Source organism: Osmerus mordax, chromosome 18, assembly GCF_038355195.1.
Source record: "Osmerus mordax isolate fOsmMor3 chromosome 18, fOsmMor3.pri, whole genome shotgun sequence".
NCBI lineage: Eukaryota > Metazoa > Chordata > Actinopteri > Osmeriformes > Osmeridae > Osmerus > Osmerus mordax.
Window position 1 is genome coordinate 3,732,510 of NC_090067.1, and position 12,696 is coordinate 3,745,205.

At 45.5% G+C, this 12,696-nt stretch overlaps 3 protein-coding genes across 3 annotated transcripts; all 3 read right to left on the reverse strand.

Moving 5' to 3' along the window:
* Window positions 1–1,242: 1,242 nt before the first annotated feature.
* On the reverse strand, window positions 1,243–3,640 carry LOC136961872 (E3 ubiquitin-protein ligase TRIM39-like). Its single transcript, XM_067255354.1, has 2 exons — window positions 3,539–3,640; window positions 1,243–3,282 (listed from the first exon to the last, which is right to left on the reverse strand). Exon 2 carries the CDS (start codon window positions 3,273–3,275, stop codon window positions 1,650–1,652), a length of 1,626 nt encoding a protein of 541 aa, XP_067111455.1. The 5' UTR covers window positions 3,276–3,282; window positions 3,539–3,640; the 3' UTR covers window positions 1,243–1,649.
* Window positions 3,641–5,297: 1,657 nt separating this feature from the next.
* LOC136961874 (zinc transporter ZIP4-like) lies at window positions 5,298–6,437 on the reverse strand. Its single transcript, XM_067255355.1, has 3 exons — window positions 6,286–6,437; window positions 5,809–5,996; window positions 5,298–5,512 (listed from the first exon to the last, which is right to left on the reverse strand). The coding sequence occupies exons 1-3, from the start codon at window positions 6,416–6,418 to the stop codon at window positions 5,384–5,386; spliced, it is 450 nt and encodes a 149-aa protein (XP_067111456.1). The 5' UTR covers window positions 6,419–6,437; the 3' UTR covers window positions 5,298–5,383.
* Window positions 6,438–8,429: 1,992 nt separating this feature from the next.
* Window positions 8,430–10,345, reverse strand: LOC136961871 (E3 ubiquitin-protein ligase TRIM39-like). The gene has a single exon (XM_067255353.1). The coding sequence runs from the start codon at window positions 10,343–10,345 to the stop codon at window positions 8,714–8,716; it is 1,632 nt and encodes a 543-aa protein (XP_067111454.1). The 3' UTR covers window positions 8,430–8,713.
* Between the last annotated feature and the right edge of the window lie 2,351 nt (window positions 10,346–12,696).

Sequence of the window (12,696 nt, forward strand, 5' to 3'; positions counted from 1 at the left end):
TAGTAATCAGAAGGTTGCTGGTTTGAGTCCCGGCTGTGAAAAATGAAGTTGTGTACCTGGGCAAGGCACTTCACCCTACTTGCCTCGGGGGAATGCCCCTGTACTTACTGTAAGTTGCTCTGGATAAGAGCGTCTGCTACATGACTAAATGTAATGTGAATCAAGATACCTTTTGGTAGACCCTGGTCAAACCAGAGAAGTGAGTAGAAAGAAGAGGAGACCAGGAGAGTTACATCTCTGAAATAAGAGACCACTGCACCTTTTTCTTTCCTTTTAAAAAAAGTTGAGAAGGACATGTTTGAGTGAGGAACAGAAGGGTAATATTTAAGACGCCACTGGAAATTTTACCCTGCTGTTCTTCACTCATAATTGTCCTTCTCAACTTTTTTTTCTTCTCCAAAAGTTAGACCACTGCATCTTTTTCTTTTCTTTCCTTTACAAATAATAACATAAGGAAAGTTTTGAGTGAGGAACAGAAGGGTTCAACTTGCAGTGGCCTCTTAAACACACTGACTAAAGCAGTGAGAGAAAGCAAGAGTTTATGCTCTTCAGAGCATTTCCAACTTGAACAGAACTAGTGTGAACCTGAAACACAACTGTGTGTTTGTACATTGTCCCTGAATACAAGTACCATGTTGATTTGTGCTTTTCACTGATTGTGGTAGTGTACAAAATAGACTTGTGTAAAGGATTGAATGTGGTTTTATATTATTTTATTGCAGTTTATTGTATTCATTCACTGGGGCATTTAGGTGAAATATAAAAACATAAAATATATTACTGGAGACTGGATAATATTTCCTGTTTTAAGATTAATATTTTTTTACCAGATTTGTGTTTTTATTTGATACAAACCGTGAAAGATTGACAGGAAAGGTTGTAATAAAGAGAGAAAAGCAGGAAATGGTCCAGGCAAGACTCGAACCCTGAGCCCAGGCCTCATTCTGTGATTCATTCTCTAATTAAATATATGGATTACCCTAAAAAAACGTAAAAACACTGACTGAAGCAGTGAGAGAAAGCAAGAGTTTATGCTCTTCAGAGCATTTCAAACTTGAACAGAACTAGTGTGAATCTGAAATACAACTCTGTGTTTGTACATCGTTCCTGAATACAAGCATCATGTTGGAGGTTTTCTAAACTAAACAAACATTTTCTTAGGTGATTTGTGCTTTTCACTGATTGTTGTAGTATACAAAATCGTTTTTTTAAAGGATTGATCGAGGTTGTATATGCATTTATTGCGTTTTAGATCATTTTATTTCATTTGTTCACTGGTACATTTAGGTGACATCTCATTGCCATATTTCATAAAACCTGAAATATTACTGGATTCTGGACAGTTTTTCCTGGTTTAAGATGATTATTTACCGGATGTTATGCCTTTATTTGATACAGACTGTGAAAGATTGACAGGAAAGGTAGTAAGAAAGAGAGAAAAGCAGGAAATGTCCCAGGCTGGACTTGAACCCTGAGTCAAGGCCTCAGTCTGAGGTTCATGCTCTACCCTGTGAGCCACCAGGGGAGCACTGCCCATGTATAAAGATGTGTTATAAATGTTTGAAAATCTAAATGTACATCTACAGTTTAGACTAATATTTTGTAATCACATTTTCTTTTGAACTTCAGTATTTCCACATCTTTGTTTTTCACTGTGTGACAGGAGTGATGATCAGAGGGACAGAGTTTTTACCTCCATCATTCAGACTGGGACTGAAGAGTGGATAGAGTTTCTCAGTGAAGGTGCAGCCAGTGAAAGAGTAGATATGAGACCTGGCCTCCACATCATAAAAGGAGACCAGACCCTCCTCATAGTCCACAAACACCCCCACCTTCTGGGGCTTCTGTCTCAGGGAGAGGAGGACAGAGGGGCCAGCCAGAGCCTTGTACTCATCTCCATTCCTCAGCCATACAGTCCAGTATCCATTGTTAGGAGTCACTGTGATCGCCCCCTTCCTGTTGATGGACTCTCTGACCACTCCCAGATCCCATTTAGTCTTCCCCTCAACCTGCACCTCATAGTAGAACCTCCCTGAGGAGAAGCCCTGCTTTCCCAGGACATTGACACAATGATCAAACCTCTCTGAGTTGTCAGGGAGATCCTGCCTTATGTCTCCAAATCTCACTTGTTTCCCATCCTCAGACAGGATAAGGTAGGGGGATGCTGTATCAGGGTCCAGAGTCACATCCACTGCATACTGCTGAATCCTCTTCAGTTCAGTGTCAGACAGCTTCTCCATCTCTTTATTGAGTGTCTCCTGCAGCTGAGACACAGCTCTCCTCACTGCCCCCACACTCAGACCACTGTGGACACTGATCTCAGACCAGTCCTTGGTGTGTGGAGGGGTGCTGAGGGATGGGAAGCTCTGCAGCAGGTGGAGGTGGTCCTCAGTGTGTGAGAGCTGCTCCAGCTCAGTGCTTCTCCTCTTCAGCTCAGTGATCTCCTGCTCCAGATCTTGAATCAAGCCTTCAGCCTGTTTCTCTGCTGCTTTCTGCTTCTCCTCCATCACCTCAATGAGCTCAGCCTGACTTCTCTCAATGGAGCGCACCAGAGCAGTGAAGACCTGAACACTGTCTGATATCTCTCTCTCTGCATCTCTCTTGCTGGTCTCTACTGAGAGTTTGATCTCTTGAACCTTCTCCAGTCTCTCCTGGATCATCTGATGCATGTCTCCCTCTGTCTTCTTCATCTGAGTCTTCCTCTCTTCACACTCCTTCTCTAGAGGAACGGTGTCATGGGTCTTGTGGTCCGTCTCAGTGCAGAACCGACACACACACGTCTGGTCAGTCCTACAGAACAGCTCCAGGGGTCTCTCATGCTTCTGACACATCCTTCCCTCCAGGTTCTCCACAGGGTCCATCAGCTTGTGTTTCTTCAAGGCTGCAACTCTCTGGTGAGGCTCCAGGTGAGTCTCACAGTAAGAGGTCAGACACACCAGACAGGACTTCAGGGCCTTGAGCTTGGTACCAGTACAGATGTCACATGACACTTCTCCAGACCTGGCTGGTCGTAGGTATTGGCTGTTGGGTTTATTTTTCTTCCTGAACTGAGCAGCCATCTCAGAGATGAAAGTGTTGACACGAAGCTCAGGTCTCCTATAGAACGTCTCCTTGCACATGGGACATTGACACAGGTCACTGTTGTCCCAGTACTTGGTGATACAGGCCTTGCAGAAGTTGTGTCCACATGGAGTAGAGACAGGATCAGTGAACACATCCAGACAGATAGAACACAGGAACTGATCTTCAGACAGGAGACTGCTGCAGGAAGCCATTTCTGCTCTGGAGAGAGATTGAAAGTGAAACCATGAAAGCTGAGCTGAGTCAGTCATTTGTTATGTGATAGTTAGAGATTTTGAATAGTTCAAGAAACAGTGACAAGTACAGTCATGTTGATATTATTCACACTTATGATTCACATTACTACACTGCATGCCTTAACATGAGCATACTTTTATGAAAAAAACACTTGACAATATTATTATTATTATTAACGCCCACATCATATGCATCAATCCTTGTCATTTAGACTACTCACCTTTATGTTTTAGTCTTGATGTTCTGGTTAACTGGTGGATACTTTTAGAAACAGATTCTTGTTATGTGCGTCTGTTCAGTGCTGCGATACTGTAAGTCTGTCCACTTTAGTTTCACTTCGGTGAGTTGAGATAACAATGCTCCTCCTACTTAGTTCTGCTTTTAGAGGGGGGGTGGTCAGTGAGCACAATATACTGTACGAGAGAGAGAGAGAGAGAGAGAGAGAGAGAGAGTTTATCTGCTCAACTCATGTTTACCTGGCTGATTTGCAGGAACAAGGAAGAGGAGCATTTTGCAATAGAACTCCATACTTTATGGTTATATTAATAGTCTCTTCTCACCTTGAATTGTCACAAATCCCAGTGATGGGACCCAAATGCAGACCGGGACTGGTAGGTGGTGAAAAAAAAGGTATTTATTGGTGACAGGTGGGTACAGGTGATTGTGGTAACAAACGTGCAGGTCGTGGTGAGGGTGGCTAGGCGGGAGTGAATGGGTCTCCAGGGTGCAGAGGCTGAAACAGAGGAGCAGGAGTCCGGTCAGAAAAATAAGGAAAAATTTGTAAAGCGAACAGGATGACTACTGGTATACTTTAAATACAGGCACCAAAGCGCAACGTACTGGTACGTCTAACGATCCGGCAGGGACTGGATGTCAGGCCACAGGTTAAGTAGTGGTAACGATGATCAGGAGCAGGTGTGTAATGGAAACAAGCTCAGGGGGGTGGGGCCGTGACATGAATTCAGGTTATATGTTGTATGTTGCCTTCTGGCAGGCGATACCGAAGCATTTGGTCTCGCACACGCAGACTGGACAACAGTTTATTTTCCAAGGGCCATCAGGCTCCATTGATATGGACACTGTCGACACTCACACTAGTCACTTTACACACTGTCACTTCAGCTACTGGTTGCACTTTCAGCTGCTGGTGGCACAATCAGAAATATTGCACTAATTGTACCCTACTTGTCTCTAGGTTAGTATAGGTTATACGGTTAGTATAGGATTGTGTATTATAGGTTAAGTATACTGTATTGGTTATTATTGTGTATATTTAGGAGGTTTATTATATTATATGTTAGCTTATCATAGGTGTGACCTATGTTCTGAGTAAGTAGGCTTGGTTGTGTTATATAAAGGTGAAGGTGCAGCCGGGTTTACCTGTGAAGAAAGCCTGAGGCATCATGGGAAATGTAGTGTGAAGTGGACAGCCTAGAAGTCTGAATACCTCTCCCATGTCAGGAGACTCACCATATCTGTCTATCTAGTTCACTTTTTTCTAATGCTGTAAATTGGATAAGGTTCAATAAAATACATAATTTGAGATACAGTAAACTTGTCCTAGAGCAGGGCGCCATCTGGTGGGAACTCCAGACAACACACTCCTACCTTGCTGACAGGAAGTAAGAATAAAGCAATCATACTCACCAGTTTTCCATCACCATGACAGCATGCTCACCAGTATTTCATAATCACCATGACAGCATACTCACCAGTTTTTCATCACCATGACAGCATACTCACCAGTATTTCATCATCACCACAACCACAGCATCAATATCAACACATACTGAAGAGAAGCTTTGTATTTTGCCCTTTATTGGTGCAATGAGGCAGACACAGAAGCAGCATAATGAAGGTGTTCATCTTGGAGGTTTGACAGACTGGAGTCACATCTCTGCTATCAGGTACATCACATCAGTTATCTGTTTTACAACACAGTATTAAAACTGATGGGGGTTTAGTATATTAATCTGGACAATGAGTATATTGGCAACATATGCAGAAGAGAACAGTTTCCAGACCATGTGTGTGTGTGTGTGTGTGCGAGGAGTGTGTGTGTGTGTTAGAAGTGTATGCGGTCTTCGTAGAGAGACAGCAGTAGCAGTATGCTCCAGCCGGTCAGCAGTCCAACGTTCTGCAGGAAGAACATCAGCCAGGGGTGACGGCTGTCCACATGGACCATGGTGGGGAGCTGCATACACACACACACACACACACACACACATACATACAAAGAGAGAGAGAGAGAGACACACACACACAGACATTTACACACAGAGACACACACACAGACACACACAAATACATTAGAAAAAGCATGATCTCCAGCTAGTGCTGTAGCAGCTACTAACAGGGTCTGTCTGTCGCCATGGTTACATGTCTGATTGTCATGGTTATATGTCTGATTGTCATGGTTATATGTCAGGTTCGGGGGGGGGGGGGTGAAAGAGCAGCTGTGGGTACATGTTACCATGGTACCATACCCACCATATCAGCCAATCCCACGTAGAGGAACATCCCGGTGGTAACCGCGGCGATCCACTGCTTGGTGGCGGCGTCGGTTGCTATGGAGAGGGCGAGGTACAGCCCCCCGAACGATGTCATGGCACAGCCCACGTTCAGCATCAACGCCCTGCGCACCGACACACCACTCTGGAGCAGGATGGCAAAGTCCCCTGCACACACACATAGAACCACATAGAACCACATCACACACATGCTGTACACCTATACTATGAGGGGACGGAATGCAGGGCTGTACTGTGTGAGGATGGGATGTAGGTCTAGCTGCACTGGGTAGGGATGGGTGCAGAGCTGTACTGTGTGAGGATGGGATGTAGGTCTAGCTGCACTGGGTAGGGATGGGTGCAGAGCTGTACTGTGTAAGGATGGGAGGTAGGTCTAGCTGCACTGGGTAGGGATGGGTGCAGAGCTGTACTGTGTGAGGATGGGGTGAAGACTCACCCAGCTCGTGGGGCAGCTCGTGGCAGAGCACGGCCAGGGAGGAGGCCAGGCCAGACCTCCAGGACACAGAGAAGGCTGCTCCGATAGCCAGCCCGTCTGCAAAGTTGTGGATGCCATCACCCAGGGTGATCATGAAGGGGAGCAGTCTCTGTTCTGTGTTGGGGCAGGGTAGGGGGGGAGGAAGGGAGGGAGGGAGGGAGGGGGAGGAGGGGGGGGGGTGAGAGGAGGGGAAGGAGGGGGAGGGGGTAGAGGACGGGTAGGGTGGAGAGGGAGTAAGAGGGGGAAGGGTGGGGAGGGGAGGGGAGAAGGGGGAGGAGGGGAAGGAGGGAGAAGGAGGTGGGAGGGAAGGGGAGGGGAAAGGGAGGAGGGGGAAGGAGGAGGTTGGGAAGGAGAGGGAGGAGTGGAGAGAAGGTAGGGGAGAGAGGAGGGGGAGAAGGGAGGGAGGAGAGGTCAATGAGGACAGCAGAGTATAAAGTTTATCTCATATCAGATTAACCTACACAATCTACAGTACATAACAACGGCTGAACATGGCTGCTCCAATAAGGGCCCAGTATACCAGTTCATTCAAGACACTCACATATTGTTTTAACAATTTATTACAATGTAAATATGTTTATCTTTGGAGGTGTGGATCTATCCAAAGGGAAACACTCTGGTTCGGAGCATGGCTAGAATAGCACAAGTTCATACAAGAACAAGGCAGGATACAAATCCCCTGGTGGACAGGAAATCAAATGTCCAAATCCAGGAAATGTACTGCATGTTTAACAGTCAAAAGGCTTCACAGAGCACTAACAACGTCCTGTAGTGACGATACAGCAGACAGGAGGAGCTGGAGATGGTGGAAGGTGAAAGCAACATTGCACATGATGCACATAGCAGCACATGATGTGTGAGTGTGTGTGTCTGGCTCTGTGAGTGCATGCAGTATTTAAGGGCCCTGGAGGAGAAGGTCTAGACATGAAATGAGCACACCAGCAGTTGTTGTGAGTGGGGAAAATCTTGAATTGTCCTTCTACCTCACTTTTTCAATGTTCTCATCCTTGCAGGGGGTACTCCAAAAAGCAGGTTATGCAACATAACCGGGTAAGTTAACTCCTCATCTGACAGCCAGCGTTGTAGCAACATTGCCTGTAAGTTGCTGCAACATCGTGTGTCAGCTGGAGCGTTAACTTACCTGGTTATGTTGTAAAACCTGCTTTCTGGAAAAGCCTCCTGATTTCTGTTGTTGAGCCCGGTTATGTTTGCACTATGGGTAGGAACACACACTCGCACATGCAGTACACATTAACACTTGCACACACATTCTGATCATGGATTATATATGATTCTTTCTCTTGAGGTATTGCCACTGTTTGTTTTAGTGTTTTGCTCAACTCCTCCCACTGTTTCTATGAGGTTTGGAAGTCAAATTTGTAAATGTTTTTCATGCTTAGTATGGAGCAAACACATCTATAAAATATCAGTAAACGATGTAGCCATAAATTACAGCAATGACTTGCTTTATTGAGACTCTTCATACTTAGAATATGGTGTGTATTTAGATCAGGTTAAATGGAAAGTCATTAAACGTTAGTTTGTGTTTTTATTTAATGCTGGTCTCAGATCAGTTACAGCTGGTGTAAATGCTGGTCTCAGATCAGTTACATATGGTGTTAATGCTGGTCTCAGATCAGTTACAGTTGATCTTAATGCTGGTCAAAGATCAGTTACAGCTGGTCTTAATGCTGGTCTCAGATCAGTTACAGCTGGTCATAATGCTGTCAACTAGATATTCATATCTGACCTGTTGAGTGTGTTTCTTATGTTAAATATATGGATTACCCTAAAAAACGTAAAAACACTGACTGAAGCAGTGAGATTAATCAAGAGTTTATGGTCTTATGAGCATTTCACACTTGAACAGAACCAGTGTGAACCTGAAATACAACTGTGTGTTTGTACATTGTCCCTGAATACAGGCATCATGTTGGAGGTTCTCTAAACTAAACAGACATTCTCAAAGGTGATTTGTGCTTTTCACTGATTGTGGTAGTGTACAAAATGAATAAGGTTTTATATGCATTTATTGCATTTTAGGTCATTTTATTTCATTTGTTCACTGGTACATTTACGTGACATCTCATTGCCATTTATGCCTTTATTTGATACAGACTGTGAAAGATTGACAGGACAGGTAGTAAGAAAGAGAGAAAAGCAGGAAATGACCCAGGCTGGACTTGAACCCTGAGTCAAGGCCTCAGTCTGAGGTTCATGCTCTACCCTGTGAGCCACCAGGGGAGCACTGCCCCTGTATAAAGATGTGTTATAAATGTTTGAAAATCTAAATTACTTTGTCTGCTGCAAACTCACAACAGTTTTGTTCAGATTAATATTTTGTAATCACATTTTATTTTGAACTTCAGTATTTCCACATCTTTGTTTTTCACTGTGTGACAGGAGTGATGATCAGAGGGACAGAGTTTTCACCTCCATCATTCAGACTGGGACTGATGTATGGATAGAGTTTCTCAGTGAAGGTGCAGCCAGTGTAAGAGTAGATATGAGACCTGGCCTCCACATCATAAAAGGAGACCAGACCCTCCTCATAGTCCACAAACACCCCCACCTTCTGGGGCTTCTGTCTCAGGGAGAGGAGGACAGGGGGGCCAGCCGGAGCCTTGTACTCATCTCCACTCCTCAGCCGTACAATCCAGTATCCATTGTTAGGAGTCACTGTGATCACCCCCTTCCTGTTGATGGACTTTTTGACCACTCCCAGATCCCACTCAGTCTTCCCCTCAACCTGCACCTCATAGTAGAACCTCCCTGAGGAGAAGCCCTGCTTTCCCAGAACATTGACACAACAATCAAACCTCTCTGGGTTGTCAGGGAGATCCTGCCTTATGTCTCCATGTCTCACTTGTTTCCCATCCTCAGACAGGATGATTTTGGGATGTGCTGTATCAGGGTCCAGAGTCACATCCACTGCATACTGCTGAATCCTCTTCAGTTCAGTGTCAGACAGCTTCTCCATCTCTTTATTGAGTGTCTCCTGCAGCTGAGACACAGCTCTCCTCACTGCCCCCACACTCAGTCCACTGTGGACACTGATCTCAGACCAGTCCTTGGTGTGTGGAGGGGTGCTCAGGGATGGGAAGCTCTGCAGCAGGTGGAGGTGGTCCTCAGTGTGTGAGAGCTGCTCCAGCTCAGTGCTTCTCCTCTTCAGCTCAGTGATCTCCTGCTCCAGATCTTGAATCAAGCCTTCAGCCTGTTTCTCTGCTGCTTTCTGCTTCTCCTCCATCACCTCAATGAGCTCAGCCTGGCTTCTCTCAATGGAGCGCACCAGAGCAGTGAAGACCTGAACACTGTCTGATATCTCTCTCTCTGCATCTCTCTTGCTGGTCTCTACTGAGAGTTTGATCTCCTGAACCTTCTTAGATCTTTCTTCAATCATCTGCTTCATCTCAGCCATCATCTTCCCCAGATCATTCTTTTTTGGTCTGAACTCTTCCTCTAAAGTGACAGTGTCATGGGTCTTATGTTCTGTTTTCGTGCACATGAGACAAACACACGTCTGGTCAGTCCTACAGAACAGCTCCAGGGGTCTCTCATGCTTCTGACACATCCTGTCCTCCAGGTTCTCCACAGGGTCGATCATCTTGTGTTTCTTCAAGGCTGCAACTCTCTGATGAGGCTCCAGGTGAGTCTCACAGTAAGAGGTCAGACACACCAGACAGGACTTCAGGGCCTTGAGCTTGGTACCTGTACAGTAGTCACATGACACTTCAGGTTTAGTAGGACGCAGTTCTGAACTGATGGTAGCTTTCACTGGCTCTGACTTCCTGAACTGAGCAGCCATCTCAGAGATGAAAGTGTTGACATAGAGATCTGGTCTCTTATCAAAAGTCATTTTACACATGTGACATTGACACAGGTCACTGTTGTCCCAGTACTTGGTGATACAGGCCTTGCAGAAGTTGTGTCCACATAGAATAGAGACAGGATCAGTGTACACATCCAGACAGATAGAACACTGGAACTGATCTTCAGACTGGAGACTGCTGCAGGAAGCCATTTCTAGAATAAGACCAGAAGTTAAATTATGAATCTTGTGAACCTATGAACAAAACTATAATGTTATATTGTTCTTCGGATTACTAGTCCGACTTCCTCACCGCTCAGCCACCTGACTCCACCTGATATTATGCAGTCGGGGCACGCCTTCTTAGCAGGGCGGGCTATTTAAACAGGGTATCACTGCAATCTGCATTGCTAGTGCGACACAGCATGCTCTCTGTTTCAATCTGCTGCCTCCGCCTCCCCGGCCTCCACCCTTGGTTCTGTGTTTCCTGTCGTAGGGGGAAAGCGTTGACTGCTCTCTGCTCGGATGTCGAGACGGTGTCTCCGTTGGGTGCGGCAGGGATCCGCTGCGAGTAGAACCATTATGCCAAATCATGTATTGTATCGTGTGTAATAAAGTATCAAGTAATCACTACTACTGAGTCCGCCTGCCTGAACCATGTGTTGCAATGGAATACTGTAGATTTGTCTTTGGCAAATGTTCTATATATATGGAAAACATGGTGCCTTGGAGCAGCTATAGCATAGCACAATCTTAGCACATCAAACTTTGTCTTTAGACTTTTTTAACATGCAAAGTCAAAAGGCTTCACAGAGCATTAACAACATCCTGTAGTGATGGTGAAGGGTGGCAGCAACAGCACAATATGCAGGAACACAGTAACACATGATGTGTGAGCATGTGTGTTCAGGTCTGTGAAGGCATGCAGTATTCAAGTCCTCTAAGGGGGAAGCCACGATTTATGAAGCACCATAAAAACCTTAGTGGTCATTGCACCTTTCAAGTTTCCTACAATACAACTGGTGCCTGAACCCCACCTGAACCCTGTACTCTGTCTGTACTGCAGGACTGTACATCACTAAACCAATCACTCAGTAAATAACTACACCCTGTACACCACTCATAGACAACTGGAGAGAGTCTGACATCCACACAAACCTCCCTGACTGGATGTTCCCCTCTTTGTCACATACAGAGCACACACTTACATATTCATTCTCTAAGGTCCATCACACAATGATGCACACTGGTAACATGAAGTCAACTACCATACAAGCATTGTCTTTATTTGTGAGAAATGAAGGTGGATGTTTGACAGTGAAATGAACACTCCTGCACTGATCTAGCATCCTGGTTTGAGTCACCTGCAGCTTGTTGAGATCTCTCCTTGCTGCTGCTGACCATGTGACTGGGCAGAACTCCAGGTGAGGTCAGACCAGTGACTGGACCACCTGGAGCTGATCTGAGGTGTCACACACAGAACATGTTCTCATCCTGGTCATACCTGTTCCCATGTTACAGTCTATGTGTTGAGATAGAAGCTTGTCCAGTGTAATACCCAATCATTTGACTTTATTCATGTTCCACTGACATCTAACTACACAGTTAACAAGTGTACATAATAATGTATGTGTTGATGTAAGGGGACATCTAGTAGTGATAGCCTAACATGACAAGTAACCTCTATTGAGTGTTTGATTGTTCTCTAGACTGACTGAATGAATTGAGTTTGACCGTGGTCTCTGTGTTCCAGAATGACACACTGACCTCAGTGTCTTGACCCTTCCCCTTTGACCTCTGCTACCCTGACCCCAGCAGTAACGGGGCACGGCACATCATCACCGGCTCGTTGGCTGAACTCCTGCCGAAGGTGTGTGTGATTTGTCTCTCTCTCAGAAGCGGGCTCGGCAGCGATCATCGACGCGCTCGAAGGCTGAACCCTGGCCGAAGTGTCTGGCTCTCTCTCTCTCTCTCTCTCGTCCTCTCTCTCTTCTCCTCTCCTCTCGTCTCTCTTCTCTCTCTCTCTCTTCTCTCTCTCTTCACTCTTCCTCTCTCTCTCTCTCTCTCTCTCACTCTCTCTCTCTCTCTCTCTCTCTCTCACTCTCTCTCTCTCTCTCTCTCCCACTCTCTCTCTCTCTCACTTTCTCTCTCTCTCTCTCACACTCTCTCTCTCTCTCTCTCTCTCTCTCTCTGTGTCTCTTGACCTGACCACAGCACCACTCAGCATGTCTCCAGCCTCCTGCCCTGCAGCCCATAGGGAACACAGAACACCAGCTGGCTCTCAATGGAGCTTCTCATTAGGTAGCTCCTGGTTGTTTCCACTGTATGTGTGTACATGACAGAGTGTGTCTTTGTATAACTGCAGTCCCTAATGTGAGACCCCAACTGTCATTTGACTGTTGTCATTTTAAATACATCTGCTGACAGTGGGTATTATTGTGCTGTCTGCAACTCATTTACTAAATGGTCTGAGATAAGTCTAAACTGTGTAAGTGCTGTAAATCTGTGTATATGTGTGTGTCTGTCTGTATGTATGTATGTTTGTGTGTGTGTGTGTGTGTGTG